General features: G+C 40.5%; 1 protein-coding gene across 2 annotated transcripts in view; it reads left to right on the top strand.

Moving 5' to 3' along the window:
* Positions 1 to 19,425, top strand: part of ZC3H7A (zinc finger CCCH-type containing 7A) — a 74,920-nt gene that overhangs the window by 39,181 nt on the left and 16,314 nt on the right. For both annotated transcript variants that reach the window (XM_075830118.1, XM_075830117.1), the window contains 7 exons: positions 1,927 to 2,198; positions 8,504 to 8,657; positions 9,523 to 9,590; positions 11,124 to 11,322; positions 11,513 to 11,674; positions 12,683 to 12,879; positions 16,648 to 16,748. In XM_075830118.1, the coding sequence (XP_075686233.1) occupies positions 1,927 to 2,198; positions 8,504 to 8,657; positions 9,523 to 9,590; positions 11,124 to 11,322; positions 11,513 to 11,674; positions 12,683 to 12,879; positions 16,648 to 16,748 (1,153 nt within the window). The remainder of the gene's footprint in view (positions 1 to 1,926; positions 2,199 to 8,503; positions 8,658 to 9,522; positions 9,591 to 11,123; positions 11,323 to 11,512; positions 11,675 to 12,682; positions 12,880 to 16,647; positions 16,749 to 19,425) is intronic.

The raw sequence follows: 19,425 nt of genomic DNA, 5'->3' as shown, positions 1-19,425 counted from the left end.
TTTCGATTTTCCACCGGTTTACCAGCCAGCAAACTTTCTTACCAGAACCAAACCTCGCAGGGTCAAAGGAAGAAGCCTTCCTTTAAACCACGTCCCTCCTGTCGCCCTCATCCCCTAGGCCCATAAGGCCACCTAAAACTGTCAGGGTAGCTTCCTTCTCCCTGTTATTTCACACCGTATAACCACCTCTGTAAATTGAAAACCGAATGCATGCCTGTAGAAAATGTACCACGAGACAATTTGGTATAGATTCTACCTCAGTGAGATAGGAAGTGAACTAACTTTATTTGAACAAAGAACACAAAGAAATCTTCTCTGTAGGAAGGTGGGACGTGCTTAAGCCCCATTGGCTCCTCAGCTGTAAGTTCTTCTGTACACTCCTCTTGCATTCCAGGGGCGGTTTCTTCCATAGGCGTGTTTCTCATACATTCTCCATCTTGTTTCATTTACAAATCTTTGTGTAATATACTGATTTTTAGTTCATATAAAGTAATAATGTTTTTGAAAACAATATACATGGTAATGATCCCTGACAGTCCCCCCTAAAAATATTATTACTCTATCCCTGAGTCTTGCCTAGCAACCTACTACTGACCACTCAAACCAGGCGGGTAGGGGTTTTGGATTTCTTCACCAGCTTGAGACGAGCTGCTCCTTATGAGTGACCCCCCTTTGTACCTGGACTTCCAAGGTTTCGGAGTGGTCCTAACTGTCCCTATTCTCCTCAGGATACAGGATGGTTGTCTCTGTATAATCTACAAACCGCTGCTGGTTGTAATATATATAATTAATCCAGTCCACATTTTATTAATGCCAATAATTGTCGTACTGTCACTTACTGTCCTAATGGGACTTCTACCCCTGCAGATATAACAGGTCATGGGCAGCATCTTCCCCAAACCTAAAGACACCCGGGTAACATAACCTCTGGGCTCTCATTGCTGCCATGTACTTCTTACATATGAGTGACAACAACCAGTGACCTTCACAAACTCCTCAGATTGTAATTTGCAGCACCGCGGCATATTTACACACATTATAATTATAAACCTCAGACAATATAAACAATAGGGCCTCAACTAATAATATAATGCTATCACCAATCCCATGCTATCACCCTCAGGTTTTGGGTCCCATCTGGGGTGCCAAAATGTCAGGGTAGCTTCCACACCGAATAACCACCTCTGTAAATTGAAAACTGAATGCATGCCTGTAGAAAATGTACCACGAGACAATTTGGTAGAGATAGGAAGTGAACTAACTTTATTTGAACAAAGAACACAAAGAAATCTTCTCTGTAGGAAGGTGGGACGTGCTTAAGCCCCATTGGCTCCTCAGCTGTAAGTTCTTCTGTACACTCCTCTTGCATTCCAGGGGCGGTGTCTTCCATAGGCATGTTTCTCATACATTCTCCATCTTGTTTCATTTACAAATCTTTGTGTAATATACTGATTTTTAGTTCATATAAAGTAATAATGTTTTTGAAAACAATATACATGGTAATGATCCCTGACAAAACAAATACGGTACTGCATTAAGGACGGTCCCTACCCGAGTCATCACAGGTGGGGGGGTGGCACATTCTGCTCCGAGATGTTTAGCTCTCCCACGTCGTCTCCACAGGATGCCAGATATAATTAGCTTTCATGCCTCCAGCTCGGTTCTTTTGCTAGGTGCCATTGAGATAGTTGCCATCAGATTTATTCTTTACTTCTTCTGCTGCTTATGTACCAAACTGGTGTAGCTCAGTGTCTGCCAGTGGGGTATAGCTGGTAGGAGGAGCTAACACTTTTTTTTTTGCTTCGTGTCCGCCTCCTACTGGTAGCAGCTATACCCAAGGTCATCTCTGTATCCCCCAATTAACGTGAAAAGAAAAGGATTTTATTATAACAAAAAAACTTTTTTAATATATCTGTTGTATTTCAGATTTGTCTGAAGTTGATGGCCATGAATCTCCTCACAACGCTTTCTCTGCGCTGAGTCTTAACAATGAACCATTAAGAGGGACATCTCCCGTTCCAGTCCCTTCGGGCTCCCCAAGTTTGCCTCCCGTTTCTGAGACTGGAACATTCCCTTCAGCACTTATAAGTGATGATACATCTGCTTTATTTCCACTGTCAAACTTGCGTGATGAAATTATTGGTGATGAATTGGACCGCATCCTTGATTCTGTGCCATCGTGCAATGGGCTAGACATGGTAAGATAATGGAAGAATATCTATATTTCAGATGGACTTGTTTTGTTTTTATCAAACGTTATAGTCTTTTCAGATTTCCTTTGTGCAGTGCTGGCTTTTCAATTATTTTTTTTTTTTTAAAGTTCTCTTAAAACTTTACCAAATGCCCCATCCATTTTTTTTCTCCTTTTTAGTTTTTTTCTCCCCGCCTTCCAAAAGTCCATACTTTTTTATATTTCTGTCAACATAATTGTATGCAACTTTTTTTTTTTTTGTAGAACGAGTTGTAGTTTTTAATGACGGCATTAAATGCCTCATAAAATGTACTGGTAAACCTTTAAAAATGTATTTGTGGGTTGGAATGGAAAAAACCCCAGCAATTCCTACATTGTTTTTTGGGTTTTGTTTTTATTGTGTTCAATCTGCGGTAAAAACGGTTAACTCTATTCTGCTGGACAATACGATTACAGGGATACAATTTTTTTTATGTTTTACTACATTAACAAAATGAAACTAATTTGTTAAAAAAATAAGTTTCTTTGTCACCATGTTCTTAAACCCATAACTTTTTATTTTATTTTTCATTGATGGATCTGTGTGAGGGCTTGATTTTTCTTTTAGGCCTAGTTCAAATGGAGTATTTTGCATGCAGAAAAAAATCGGCCTCATTATTCCTTCAAGAATTATGAGGCAGATTTTGAACTGCTTGCGTGGCGAAAAAAACTTTCTTTCCTTGCATTGATTTCAATGGGAGATCAGGATCGGAATCGCACCAAGAAAGTTCATCACAGTTGAAATCAAAGGGAGGTGATTTAGGCAGTTTTTTGCCGCTGATTCAGACGCGGTTTCCGCTGAGAAAATCAGCGCCAAATTACTCCGTTTGAACTGGGCCTTATTGCTAACATCACTTTAGAGGAAAAATGGGAAGTGGGTTTTTGATCTTTTAATATTTATTTTTCAATATTCCTAAAAACCAATATTTTTTTAATTTATTTTTTAGTCCGGCTAGCAGACTTAAAAATGCGATCAATAGATTGCTTGCAAAATACACTGCAATACGTATGTATTGCAGTCTATAGTGCTTTTTGCTGTCTCCTAATAAGCCCTGCCTCTTTCAGAGCTTAATAGGAGGCCCAAACTGGCTGACCTGGGGCCTTCATTTGTCCGTCAGGCTGCCATGCAATCGCATCTCCGGCACCCTGCGATCGCATGTCCGGTTCCGGCACCCTGCAATCGCATCTCCTGTCCCGGCCGTTAGTTCAGAATGTTAGCTGTAATATACAGCTGACACCTGTGGCATATGAAGCAGGGTCAGCCCCTGAGCCAGCTCCTGACCCCCCCTCCCTCCTATGAGGTATGTCAAACGTAGGAAAGGCGTTAATGCCAGTTGGGATTACATAAAAAAAAACATAATGGTGTTCAAAGATGTGCATTTACTGTTGTTGTTTTTTTTTTTTATATTTAAATAGGTTTCAAATTCTGCACTGATTTATTTCTTAATATATCTTTATTAGTGGTCGGAGCTCATGTTTGCTGATACAGATCTGCAAATTCCCTACAGAGATATGGATTTAAAAGATGACATGTTGCCTGCCACTAGAGGGAGCTTTTTGAATGCTGTTATACATTGGACTCAATTATAACACAGTATGCAGTAAGTTTCTATGCTACCTCTAGTGTTGGCTGCTAGCCAACACGTTATCTTTTAAGTCTACTCTATCTGGACAAAAGTATGTGAACACCTGAGCAGCACACCTTTATGAGCTTATTTGACATCCCATTCAAAAACCATGGCCAATGATATGTAATTGGGCCCCCATTTGCAATTTTAACAGCCTCTACTATTCTGAGAAAGCCTGACTTGCAATCGGTGTTCTAATGCTCCCTAAAGGTGGTGGTTGGGGTTGAGGTCAGGGCTCTGTACAGGCCACTCGAGTTCCTCCACATCATACTCGGACCTCGCTTTGTGCACAGGGGCACAGTTGTGCTGGACCAGGAAAGGGCCTTCCACAAACTGTTTCCACAAAGTTGGAAGCAAACAATTGTCTAAAATGCCTTTGTATGCCGTAGCATTAACATTATCCTTTACTGGAAATAAGGGGCCTAGCCCAAACCCTAAAAGATCCAAACCCAGAACGTTATCCCTCCTCCACCAAAGGCACTATGAATTCTGGTAGGTAGCGTTCTCTGGGCATCTGCCAAACCCAGATTCCTCCATCAGACTGCCAGATAGTGAAATGTGATTCACCACTCCAGAGAACATGTTTCCACTGCTCCAGTGTACATGGGCGAGGTGATTTACACCACTGCAGCTGACGCTTGGCATTGTGCTAGTGACAGCTGCTCGACCATGAAAACCTATTTAATTACGTTTTTGACGCACAGTTCTTGAGCTTATATCACTTCCTGAGGTAATCTGGAACTCTTTGGTGATAAAACAGAGGATAGACTATTTCTTTTTACACAACACGCTCTGTGAGTTTGCGTGGTCGACCGCTTTGTGACTGCCCTGTTTTTACTCCTAGACAACTCCTACTTCGCAATAATAGCACTTAAAGTTCACCAGGGCAGATCAGAGATTTCACGAACTGACTGGTGGCAAAGGTGGCATGGCTGTGTGCATGATTTTATGCAACTGTTTGCAATGGGTGTGACAAATTCCTGAACTCAATCATTTAGGAGGGGTGTCCACATACTTTTGCAGGTGATCTGGAGTTCTGAACCAGTAAAACAGAGCTCAGGTATAAAGATATATTAAGAAATTAATCCACACAGAATTTTCAACCTTAGAACGACATAACCGTTGTGTATCCACGAACGTGGTTTGTTTCTATATTTAATCTATGATACTTTTTTTTTGGTCTAAGAAAATAACTCTTATTTATCCACAGATATGAAAACATTTATCTTCAGACATATCTGTACTTTTCTTCTATTACATTTTAGAGTTCCTTTTTTGAATACGTGTTTACCCATTTGTACATTTTATAATTGTCACAAAACCACATTGCTGGATAGTGTCTTCAGATTCCTGAGGATCTTTTTTCAATTCCTTTATCACTTTTTAATATTAAATCAGTACCTCTTACCATGAAATGGAAGCTGAAAGTATAAAAATATGAGAATTAAAGTGTGCAATCTGTTCTTCAGGCTGGTCTTTTATGGCTCGTCCAAGAAACTGGAGGTAACCCTGGAGTTTAAGAGACAGAATATGGCACCTAGCAAAAGTAACATTCAGTTTGTAGAATCTTGCCGTGATTTAATGAGGTGTAGTGTTGTGCTGAATTTCCAGGTGCAAGAACCATTTAAACCTACTTTACGTTGCCTTTTATGATTGATCTTACATATCCACATGTAAAAGCATCATTCCGAACATGAATAGTGTCTGTAATTTACCTGTAGGCTATTATTAATAGAATTTGTTTTAAAGTGCCTTTAATTCCAGGGCGCTGTACATATAAAAAGGGTTTAAGAACAACATGAGACAATAAAAATAAGTACAATAAACATAAGCTTAATGAATGACTGACTGGTACAGGAGGAGAGATGACCCTTCACTTTTAAACTTCAATTTACACCTAAATGTAGAGATGTCAACATTTCTACAGCTTTTCAAATGCAAATAAGGCCGTGGACTTCAGGCTGAAGGTCATAGTTTCTGCCGCAGAATTGCAACTGTATATACATGAATTCAGAAACGCATTAGCTCTATTTAAGTTGAATGGGGAAATCCACAGCTTTTCAGTGTGGAATCTTTACCATTAATACACGCTGATTTTTTTTTCATAGCTTGTGAATAAAATCCCCATTCATGTGCATTGTTGGCAGAATTACAGTGGATTCTGTTCGGATGTGCGAATTCCACTAGTAAATCTAGACAGAATCCTGAAGGTGTGAACATGGCCTTATTATGCAGCCTGCTTTACCTCCCTACCATGAGAAAAAGTCCCGCAATGTCCTGTATAACATTCAATGAACTTCTGAATACCAATGATTCCTGTCTGATGGTTAGCTGTCTTTTTCTTTAGAGTATAAAGCTGCATAGGCAGCAACACCTATTGCACCCTTTATTGGGTATTTCTACCTAATACATTGATCCCAAGTCTATAGGACATGCTATAAATATCTAATTGAGGAAGTTGCAACTAACAGGGTCCTCACCATGGCTAGATAAAGAGACTACGGCACTCTCCCAAGGGCTGTGTCTCAGCTCCCTGTTTGCTGCACTTGATTTCACTCAGGAGACAGGAGGTTGACCTATTACAGCAAATGAGCCAACTTTATGTCTCCAGAGTGAAGCAAATCACAGCCCCTTTGTTTTAGGAATAGGGTCCCATGGGACGGACTCCAACCGATCACAAGTTTATGGCGTATCCTATCGATATGCCATAAATGTATCTAGTGGAAAACTTATAAGTGTGAACATAGCCTTACATTGCTAGTTCTATAAAGCATGTAACACAAGGGTGTAGTTTATGTGGCCGAGAATTGTCTACTCTGCAGGACATTCAAGGTACGTAGCTCTAAAAAAAATTAACCTTTGAAATAACTCTTCTCAGAACTATTAACAAACTTGAGATTGGACTTGATTGGATGTTTAAGGAAACTTTTTAGGTTTAACGGTTCTTGCAGTGGACTTTTTGTCTGTTTTAGGTTAGAAATGAACCATGTCTAAACTACTTACATACCAAAATAGAATAGCAGTGGATGTTCACCCAAATGATGGTCTTAAATTTCAGTTAGTATTTTTCCATATCTGTAAAGTCTTGGCAGCTCAGTAGGTCTACCTATAATTTAACAGAGTTTATTCTCCGTTTTCTATTTGGGTGTACATCACTTTTAAAGTATGGTCTATGAGGTGTTTGGTTTGAATAACATTTCACATCCAGTGGATTTTCCAGGTGACACAACAAAAACCGATGGATTGTTAGAGAAAACTCAAGGTTATAATTGCTATTACTGTACTGAGGATCTTTGGTTACATTTAGAGAGTTGTCATGTTAAGTGATTTGACAATTCCTGTTTGTTTGTTTTTTTTCAATGAAACTCCAGCACAGCCTTAGTTCCGAAGATTTCTGACTTTTTCTGGGCTTCTGGAAGTCTGCTCCTGCTGCTGGCTCCTGGGCTGCCCATCACAACCGCTGTATGGGAGCTAACAGGAGTAGCACGGAAAGTTACTTTCTGTGCTAGCCTACGACAATCGCTGCTCAGCAGCAATGTGATGGAGCAGGCTTAAGGAGAGGCCTGTGACAAACTGTAGGGGATCTTGGGACTATGTGAGTATAACTGAGATGGGGCTCCTAAACTCCAAGCAAAAAGTCAAAAGCTGATTTTTCAGTTTATAAACCGTTTCACTGTAAAGACGTAACCATGCGTCTTTTATAGAACATAACGTGCAAAAGACTAGCCAACAGGAATTTATTTGTAAAATTATCTTTTGGACTCCAATGCCTCGGTTGATAAAACCCCATGACCGCATATAATTAATGCAAACTGCAGGTAACTTAAAGGGTAACTAAACGTTCAACAAACTTCTGACATGTCATAGTGACATTTAAGAAGTTTTGATTGGTGGGGGTCCGAGCACTGAGACCCCCACCAATCGCTAGAACGAAGCGGCAGAAGTGCTCGTGTGCGCACTCAGCCAATTAGTTTCTGTTCGGGTTTTTCTGGAAAGCCGATGTAGCGGAGTACAGACTTATACACTTTCTATTGAGCCCGTACACGCTACATTGATTTCTGGAAAAAGCCGAAATAAAGCGGCTCAGCATTCACACGAGCACTTCTGACGCTCAGTTTTAGCGATTGGTGGGGGTCTCAGTGCTCGAACCCCCACCAATGAAAACTTCTGATATGTCACTTTGACATGTCAGAAGTTAGTTTAACATTTAGTTACCCTTTAGGCAGGATTCAAATGAGCATGTTCGGTCTGTAAGGGACAGAACGTATTTCGGCCGCAAGTCCCGGATTGAACACACTTCAGGGAGCCGGGCTCCTAGCATCATAGTTATGTACGACGCTAGGAGTCCCTGCCTCGCTGTGGGACAACTGTCCCGTACTGTAATCATGTTTTCAGTACAGGCCAGTAGTTCCACGGAGAGGCAGGGACTCCTAGCGTCGTACATATCTATGATGCTAGGAGCCCGGCTCCCTGCAGTGCATTCGATCCGGGACTTGCGGCCGAAATACGTTCCGTCCTTTACGGACTGTACATGCTCGTGTGAATCAAGACTTAATGTTGAATGTGACGTCCCATAATGCAAAGGTAATTGCTCTAGAAAAAAAAGTTCAAAGGTTTGATAAATACATGTGGTGTTCTGTTTCAGACTAGGAGTGCTGTAGGAGGTACCAGCAGATTGAATGACTTTCCAGGACTAGAACCACCTTTTGTATACCACAATTATGCATTTCCCCAGATGATAACATCTAGCCTGGATAGTTTTTCCATAAACCCCCTGACTATGACAAGCTCCCAAAGAGGTAATTCCAAACATTTGTAGAAAACTAAACTGTGAGTAATGATCATAAACATACGTGTATTTTTTTGCCAGTCTAAGGGCTTGTCCACTCGTAGCGAAATTGCTGTGTATTTTCCATGCGGAATTGCGGACGGAAAATACGCAGCAGAATACAGTAGCGGCAGTGGGTGAGATTTACCAGATCTCTTCCAGATGCTGCTTAAAATTTCCATGCAGATATTGACCTGCGGTGCCTATTTTTTGTACCGCAGCGTGTCATTTCCTGCTGCGCAATGTGGACTGAATTGCTGCGTTTTTCAGAGGAGACGTCACCATCTCCCAGCATTGAGAAAAACTCATCAAAATACACACCATTTTCTGCAGTCAAAAGTGCAGAAAATGGTACAGTTTTTCCGCAGCTGAATTCCTGATAGTTTCTGTGGAATTTCTGCAGCAATTCCGTTACATGTGGGCAAGCCCTAAAGCTGAGTTTACGGGGGAAGATTTCTGCCCATTGATCGGCGCTTGTTTATAGGCCCTTTTACACAAGCTGATGCAAGCTGTATGGGGATGAACAATTGTTGATACCATCGTTCAGTCCCCATACAGTTTGCATTATGTCGGTAGCACATCTCCCCTGTTTACACAGGCAGATGTGCTCCCGACAATGATTATTTTTAAGGCAGCTTAAAAAATTAAATTTGCTTGTTTGTCGGCCGATTGCGGCCATGCTCACACAGGTTAATGATCGGGAACAAGCTTTCTAATTGTCTGAAATTGAGAAAATGAAATCTACGCCTGTTATGAGCAATAAACGGCTTAATAACTATGGACATTGCCTCTCTTGTTGTGGATATATTATAACTTTACTTTCTATGCCTTTTTAGATATTTCCGTATTAGATCACTTAAATGGAATGCCTAACACAAGTCTATTAGACAAAACTCCATTTTCTGTGAGTATTTTGTGTGTGTGTATGTGCGATTTGGCCATAATATTAAAACCACTGAAAGTTGAAGTGAATAACATTGATTATCTCTTTGCAATGGCGTTTGTCAAGGGGTGGGATATATTAGGTAGTGAGTGAACAGTCATTTCTTGAAGTTTATGTTTTGGAAGCAAAGAAAAATGGGCAATTGTAAGGATCTGAGCGTCTATGACAAGCGCCCAACAAATTGTGATGGCGATATGACTGTATCAAAGCATCTCCAAAACAGCAGGTCTTGTGGGGTGTCCCTGGTATCTAGTGGTTAGTACCTACTAAAAGAGATTTCACGAAGGACAACCGCTGAACTGGGGAAAACGTCCAAGGCGCACGCTGGGAGCGAAGTTTATGTTGTTTGGTCTGATCCTGCAAAAGAGCTACTGTAACACAAATTGACGAAAAAGTTACTACTGGCTATGATAGAAAGGTGTGAGAACCTACAGGGCATCGCAGCTTGCTGTGTATGGATGGGGCTGCATTGCTGCAGACCAGTTAAATTGCCCATGCTGACCCCTGTCCACCACCGAAAATGTCTACAATGGGCACTTTGGCATCAGAACTGGACTAAGGAAGAAAGAAAGAAGGCGGCTTGGTTTGATGAATTACGTTTTCTTTTACATAAGATAGATGGCTGGGTGCGCGTTCGTCGCTTACCTGGGTAAGAGATGGCAACATGATACACTATGGGGAAAAAGACAAGCAGGTGATGCCCTGGGCAATGTTCTGATGGGAAACCTTGGGTCCTGGCATTCATGTGGATGATACTTTGACATGTACCACCTACCTAGACATTGTTGTAGACCAAGTGCACACCTTTATGGCAACAGTGTTGCCTAATAGAAGTGGCCTCTTTGTGCAGGATCAGGGAGCCACACTGCTAAAATTGTTCAGGAATGGTTTGAGGAACATGACAGAGTTGAAGATGTTAACTTGGCCTCCAAATTCCCCGGTTATCCGGGATTAGAAAAAAGGGTCTGCCCTGTAGACTCGAATGCAAAAACAGCTGTAACAGACATAGATAAAAAAGGCAGACCAATTCTAATCACGGACAACTACATTAAGGTGGCGCCCGGCACACCAATTAAAATAATCTAAGTTCCTCCATTTGCCCAGCTATCCATATCATCGTGAATAATTTATCAATTAGTGTATTTATTTACCCTTTCAGCACTCTTTTCATTTGAATGGAGCGGAGTTGCTATACCAGACTGACCCCATTGACCAGATTCAAGCTATTGTCAAGAAACTTTTTAGCTGATACAAATCTCCTTTAATTAATACCATAATACGTATTAATACATATACATAATGTATGGAGTTCAAGTGAAATATACCTGTAGGAACAAATGGGGATCAACACTTGTGTCACATGACGTGAATGGACAGTTTGTTGTTTTCCTGGTATCCTGTATCATATTTCCGATTGTATAGATTACACATTTTCCTCCTGTATCTATCGCACTGTTGAATCGTTTTTATGTATCTATTTTTAATATCATGCAGGTAAATGATCCCACATACTTTCTCAGATCGGAAAGCCCTATAGATTTTTCTCTGACACATGAGAAAGCACATTTGTTAGAATGTGTTAATGGGGGGCTATCTACTGTGACCAATATCAGTTACTCTGTGAAGAGCACCAATCCTCTTGAAGATACTCATGAGTTCACACAGGCCTGTCCGCTGTGTTTCACCAAAGCAGGTAAGATCATTTATATGTGACTATTGAACCAGCAAGCTGCTAGGTTTTTCTATTGTCCACAGCTTCCCTGTCAGCAGACACAGACTATTATGTCAACTTGAATTCCAAAGAGGAACCAACATTATATCATAAGATTTCCTATGTTTATTTCATATAATATATGCTATACTTCTCTTCTATATTTCTTTAGGATTAAAGTCTTTGAGCTACAATTATAATCCAAACTTGGATCATAAATGCAAGAAAGACATTATTATAGGAAGAATGAAAAGTTCTGCAGATGACACATGGAAGAGAATAAGACCAAGACCGACAAAAAATCACTATGCGGGTCAATACTATATATGTAAAGGTAACTGAAGATCGTCAGAGACCTGTTATGTGGATGGCTTTTAGTGGCCACGAAGCCATACTGTTTTAATTTTGTTTATGTTCAGTGACCAAAGTTATAAGTATTTATAACCCACTAATAAGAAGCCCTGACTTTACAGTCACTGCAGGGCATTGAGCTCTAGAACTCCATCGTAAGGCCGGGTGCAGAGAAGGACTGCGCCAGTAGTACAGTGGTTATATGAGACTTTTTATTATAGTATATAGCTGCTGTGGAACAGTTCTTCAAGATCGTAGCCAAATTTTGTGACCGCAAGTTAAGTCTGTGTAGTACCTGATGGTTTCTGCACATTTGTGGTTGATCTACGCAAATAATAGGCCTGCAAAAGGAGGTATTGCAATGGTAATGGACAAAATACTGTAAATGATTTTTATTTTAAGGCTGTGTAAACATTTGAACACTTTTTAAAAAAAACAAAAAACAACAATGTATTATAGTGTTTTAATGTAACGTTTTAATTGTTTTTTTTTATTAAAAAATGTTTTACTTTTTAAGATACAGCTTTTATGTATCCTGGATACATAGAAGCTGTATTTCGTGCTAAAACCCGAATCTGTCAGGTAAGCGGGATTGGCGGCTGCGATGACAACGGGACCAGCTGTTATTGATCACATCTATGTTCAGAGCCTTTTATGTTTTGTGTTTGGCAGTTGCATCATGGATCCACCTCTAGCAGTTGGCTTGCTTTGCAGCTTATATGGCTAGCCAGTTTAATAAGCTGCAGATGATGGATATTGGACACACAGTTTGGCATAACTAGTTAGGAAATACATTTCGGTCTGTTTTGTTGCCAGTAGTTCTGGTTACCATGCGAGTAAGAATGCACCATATTTTGTGTCCGTATGTATAGACTGCATTTTTATATATATATATATATATATATATATATATATATATATATATTTTCTAGGTTGATGAATTGACTTTTGTATTACAATTATTTAATGTTGGTTTTATTATATTTCCTAGATGTTGCGCAAGGCATCGAGTGCACATACCCAGGATGCTGCACATTTGCATATTGTCAAGAAGAAATCGATGTGTGGACTCTGGAGAGGAAAGGAATGTTTAGCAGAGAAGCAATGTTTGGGGGCAGCAGCAAAGTCAACCTGACCATCCCTCATCTATTACAGGAGTATTCTGGGACATTTGTTTTTCTTTGTGAGGTAATTTATGATGTGATGTAATATGTACAAGCTGCACTCAGTGACGCATTACATATTCTATAATGCCATTTACACTTGGTCTGATTCTCATGTTCACTGTTAAATTGGACTGCAAAAAGCGAAGACATCACATGACAATCGTAAACCCACCCTGTTTATTTTTGTTAATCAGAGGCAAAATATATTGTGGTATGCCGGATAATCGTGCCTTTAAATTAGGATACATGCACAAAGACAGGCGGAATGCACCATGCTTACATAATATCTAAAGAAATAACGGATTTATAGAAATGCCCCTCCTATCTATCACCCGTGACCGTATACATACCTTGAGTAGTTTGTGTACTATTTATTTATTATTTTATTTTATAGATAAATGAGGGTTGGGTTATATTGGGTTAATATAACTGCTGGTAACAGATTCTGGCCCATCAGCATTGACATGTCATCTGTTTTCTTCATGTGTGACCTGACTTCTCAGGGGTAACCTTTGATTTTTTAAGCAGTTTACAGTTTATTTTTATAGATGTCTTGTATAAAGTAGAAATCATCTCACTAAACACAAAGTGGTCTCTGTTAACAATACACATTAGGTCAGAATTCAGTCCCAGATCTTAGATCTTTTTTTTTTTTAATTCGTTTTATTTAAAATGTTGCAGACAGGATGAAGGGCAAACAAGTGCACCAAGAAAAGAAATATGTTACATCACATGGGATACAGAAAGGAAAAAAAAAAGGGAAGGGGTAATCCGCAACATTCAAAAACTTTTATAGAATTTGTCAATAATAACTTTTAAACAACAATAAAACCTGTTGTCTATGCCGTGAAAATATCACAAATATATGAGGAGTGTGTGTAAAAGGCAATAGAACGCAACAAGGTTAAGGACATATATCATGAAACAAATGTTAAGGTTCCTCTACATCAAACGTTTTAGGAGTATCTAACCAGGGAGCCCATACCTTGAAAAATGTATCCGGACACCCTCTATGTTGATATACTAATCGTTCATATGTTATGACAGTATTGACAAGACCTCTCCACTGAGCAACCGAGGGCGTGTTATCAGCCATCCAGCGAATAGCTATGGACTTCCTAGCCAAAAACAAAATTTATTTTAAGAAAATTTGCATGTATTGTGGCCAAATTTCTTCTTCTAAGATACCAAATAAAGCCACCTTAGGGGAAATGGGCACAGGGGACGGTAAAAGAGAGGATAAGAAGTTAAATATTTGTGCCCAAAAGTCAGATATATATGGACAGCTCCACATAAGATGCCAGAAATCTGCATCCAAACAATGGCATCTGTGACACTCCGTTGTGGGTAATCTACCCATTTTATGTAGTCTAATAGGGGTCAAATAAGACTGGTGTACAATATACAAGTGTATCAATTTATTATTTATCGCTGGAGAAACCGACATATGAGAGCTAAACACTACATCTTTATCTTCCAATGTAAGATCTGGAATCTGCACCAACCATCGATCAAATACAGGCAACGGCACCACCGAAGTGAGCTTGGAAGAGAGTAGATGTGTGTACAGTGCTGATATGAGGCCCTTAGGTCCCTGTGACTTCAAGATTCCAATAAGGGAATAGTCCGATATAACACTAATGTTTGGCGGAAACTGGGAGTGGACGGCATGGCGAAGCTGAAAGTATCTATACCACTGTATGTGTGGGAAGTCATGAGCCTCTCAACTGCAGGAGTGTGACAAAGGAGCCCTCAGCAAAAATGTCTCTAACCCCTCCCTACACCTAAGTCCTGCCAAAAACCCGGGTCCGTTATATTAAGTAGTGAAGGAAGGGTAGGATTGTTCCATAGAGGCAGTTCCAGGAGAACATCAGTATAATGCAATACATTTTTTTGTCTCACACCATACTTTTAAAGCCATTCTATGTAAAGGAAGCAATTCGGCAGGTCGCGTAAAATGAGGGTACTCTAAGTAACTGATTTGAGTGTTACCCGCCGCTAGAGAGGCCAGATACTTAGTGGAATCCAACAAAGGTTCATTTAGAAACCAAACTCTAATGCCTCGCAACTGGCCACCTAAGTAATAAATGTGAAAGTGAGACAGTGCCATTCCCCCCTCTGCTTTGGGGCGCTGTAAGGTAGCGAGTTTAAGTTTAGAATGAGAGGAGCCCCTGATGAGTGTAATAAATATGGAGTGCATTGAACGAAAATATGACTGAGGGACAGGAACTGGCACGTGTTGCAGTATATACAAGCATTTAGGTTGGATGACCATCTTAATCAAGTTGATCCGACCAGCAATCGACAATGGTAATTTAGACTTCAACTTCAGATTTATGTGAGTTAGTAACGGATCTATAGTTGCAGCCATCACCCCATTGTGTTCCAGAACCATCTCAATTCCCAAATATGAACCTGCAAAACACTTCCAAACCACATTGCGACACTATCGGATCTAACGGTGGAGCAGAGGCTGTATACATTACAGCTGACTTTTACCCTTAACCCTGAAAATCTGGAGAAAGTGTCAAGTAAATTAACAGCAAGGCCAAAGGACTAAGTAGGATTACTTAGGAAGAGGACCATGACATCTGCATATAGACCCACCACACTAGTAACCCCCCCACCACTTCACACCCGTTATCATAGGGGTAGACCGTAGACTAATCGCTATAGCCTCTATAGCTATCGCACATAAGGCCGGCGACAACCCTGTCTTGTTCCCCTGGCAAGGGGGAAGGAGTCGGAAGGAATGCCATTTACCACAACATTAGTCCTAGGAGACTGATATAGCATCTGGATCCAGGTTCTAAATTGGGGTCCAAAGCCAAAACGGCGAAGGCAGAGATCTTAGGTCTTTGATACTAGAGTTGCAGACCTGAGCACAGATATATATTGCAAACTGTATGGATGTACTGATAAAACCATTGATCTCTGTAAGAAACAAGTTCATATAGCCCGCTGGATGAATGTAAGCAAATAAACAAACACGTGAAGCTGGAGCAGTGGTCACCAAGCTGTATTAACCCCTTAGTGACCACCAATACGCCTTTTCACGGCGGCCCAGTCTAAGTCCTGCACGGGCGTCCCGTGCAGGCTGGAGCCGGGGCTCGGCTGTCTGATGACGGCCGGACTCCTGCTCCCAATGACCGCGATCTAAGCTTACGCAGCATTTAACTTGTTTACATAGGGAGGGAGCACCCTCTCTTACCTATCGGCAGCCCGCAAATGCAATCGGGGGCCTCCGATGGGGTGCCATGGGAAGGCGGGTGCCTGATAAAAGCACCCAGGTCTGCCTTGGGCATATGCCTATCAGATTTACGCTGACAGGCAATAATGCTTTGGTATACTAAGTATACCAAAGCATTATAGCAGCGATCTGAAGATCGCATAGTAACGTCCCCTAGCGGGACTCATAAAATAAGTAATAAATGTGAAATAAAAATTACAGTAAAAAAATAAATCCACTTTTTTCCATAAAAGTGGTTTTGTTTAGTAAAACGTTTGACTTTTATGCCGCCTCCACCTCTTTTTCCAAAAAGTGGGTGGGGATTAGTGGAAGGGGGAGTGCCATCCATGGCCCGACAAACTTACTATAATTTGCTTCAGAAGCTGGCGTAAAGTACAGCGCAGCCAGACATGCGCCTAATTTGTTAGGTGTACCAGGGTACGTTTTTAATAAATTCCCCCCTCAGTATGTAATGTGACTGACCAGCAATATCCCTCACAGATTGAATAACTATTTGTTTTTTTTTATATTACTATAATATTAATAATATTTTTATTTCAGAAATGTTTTGACCACAAACCCAGGATTATTAGTGAAAAGAATAAGGATAACCTTTTTAGCTGTTCCCATCCTGTTGCAAAACATCATTTTGAAGACAATAAGTGAGTATGAAAGGATGATGTCTATGCGTTTCATTTGTTATAAAGATTTAAATTGCAGGATTTTTATTTAAATTACTATTTTGTGGTCTTGGCCGATACAGTTATGTTCATGACACAATGTTTGAATTAATTCAATTGTGAAGCAGGCAAATGACCTGCTTGTTCTTTATGATAAATGGGTCTGAGCTGCAGTACCAGGCACAGTCGCACATATGGGTGCGTTGCTGTGCCTAGATTAACATCAAAGGAGCCACGGAGCTCCAGAACTGATCACACATTGAAATTCTTTTCCTAAGGATAGGCCATCAATATGTTTTCCCGAATAAGTTTGATTAGTGTGGTGTGCTTCTCAGCCTGTAACATAAAGTTCACTTACAAAGCTATTAACCCCTTCCCGCACCTTGACGTAACTGCACGTCAATGTGTGCAGTAAGTTTGCGCACCTTGACGTGCAGTTACGTCTGTGCTTTAACAGTTAACCGCCGCGCGGCGCTACACCGCAGCGGCGGTTAACTGTGCAGGGTGTCTACCCTGCATTCCCCGTTGCCGATCAGCGGCCTATCGCAACTGATTTCGGCAGTTAACCCCTTAATTGCGGCGTTCGATTTGAACGCCACAATTAAGGTGTTTAGCGCCGATTGGCAGCCCCACGGGGGCTGGCGATCGTACCCATGGCAACCGGACGCCAGACAATGGCTTCCGGGTTGCCATGTACAGAAGCCTATGAGGACCACCCCGAGGGTGGTCGTCGTAGGCTTCCTGTCAGTGTGACTGTCACGTCACAATGACAGTTGAAATGCATTACACTACGTGTGTAGTGTAATGTATTCCAGCAGCGATCAGAGCTGCAAGTCTCAGTGTCCCCTAGTGGGACAAGTGAAAAAAGTAAAAAAAAGATTAAAAATGTTTTAAAAAAAGTGTAAAAATAAAAGTTATAAGTGACATAAACATGAACTGCTTTTTTTCCTATAATAGGTCTTTTATTATAGGAAAAAAAATGAACACGTAAAAAGAAAGTACGCATATTTGGTATCACCGCGTTCGTAACGACCCCAACTATAAAACTATAATATTATTTTTCCCGCACGGTGAACACCGCAAAAAAAATAAATGAAAAACAAAGTGAGAATCACTATTTTTTGGTCACCACCCCTCACAAAATATACAGTAAAAAGTGATCAAAAAGTCGCATGTACGCCAAAATTCAACCGATACAAACTGCAACCCGTCCCGCAAAAAACAAGCCCTTACACAGCTTTTTTGACTGAAAAATAAAAAAAATTATTTTCTAAATAAGTTATTTTATTGTGCAAACGCTGCAAAACATAAAAAACCTATATACATATGGTATCGCCGTAATCGTACCGACCCGCAGAATAAAATATAATGGTCATTTATAGCCCAGGGTGAACGCTGTAAAAAATAAATAAAAATCATTGTCAGAATTGATGGTTTTTGGTCGCCTGGCTTGCCGAAAAATGGAATAAAAAGTGATCAACAAAATCGCATGTACCCCAAAATGGTACCAATGAAAATACAGATTGTCCCGCAACAAATAAGTCCTCACGCAGCTCCGGTGGTGAAAAAATAAAAAAAGTTCCGGCTCCCAGATTATGGCGATGCAAAATGTGCAGAGTGTTCCAAAAGCGGATAAGATCGGGCACCATTTATAATATAAGTGCAACACTGGCCACATATCTGCGGATTATTATTTATTTACCGCATTATTATACCCTCTTATTATGCCCCTGAAGTACTCTGCCCAGCCTACATATGCCCCCACATTATAAACTGAAATACCAGCAAAACGCCAGAGCTTCTACCAAGCAAAATCTGCGTTCCAAAAGCCAAATGGCGTCCCTCCCTTCTGAGCCCTACAGCGTGCCCAAACAGCCGTTTACGTCCACCGATATGGCATCGCCATACCCGGGAGAACCCGGTTAATATTTTATTTGTGGCACAAACTGGGCACAACATATAGTGCACTAAAATGCCACATCAGTGGAAAATTGTAATTTTCACTCTGCACCATCCGCTGCGCATTAAACCCTTCGCACACCATGACTTAATAGCATGTCATGGTGTGGGGGTGATATATGGAGCGTCTCACGCGCTGAGCCCGCGCCATACGCTGTATTGCAGTGTATTCTACCAGTGATCTAGCGATTGCTGGTTCAAGTCTCCTATGGGGACTAATAAAATATGTAAAAACAAAAGTAAATAGTTATTATTAGTGGAAAAAATTTAATAAATATTTAAAGTCCAAAAAGAAACCCTTTTCATATTTTTTCTCTAAAGTAATGTAAAAAAATATACAAAATTGGTATCGCTGCGTCCGTAAAAGTCCAAGCTATTACAATATACCATTATTGAACTCGCACGGTGAACGCCGTGAAAAATAAAGAATTTTAAATGGCAAAATCGCCGTTTTTTGGTCACCTTCGCTCTACCAAAAAATTTAATAAAAAGTGCTCAAAAAGTCTTATGTACCAATAAAAACTACAGCTCGTCCCGCAAAAAATAAGCCCCCACACCACTTTATTGACGGAAAAATAAAGACGTTGTGGCTCTCGGAAAGCGGGGAGGAAAAACGAAAAAGAAAAAAGCAAAACATGGATCAGTCCAGAAGTTCTAATGAAAAAACATTTCTGACCACATGTGGGGTATAGCCGTACTC

Source organism: Rhinoderma darwinii, chromosome 6 (assembly GCF_050947455.1).
Source record: "Rhinoderma darwinii isolate aRhiDar2 chromosome 6, aRhiDar2.hap1, whole genome shotgun sequence".
Lineage (NCBI taxonomy): Eukaryota > Metazoa > Chordata > Amphibia > Anura > Rhinodermatidae > Rhinoderma > Rhinoderma darwinii.
This window is presented reverse-complemented; position numbering and strand designations above follow the sequence as displayed.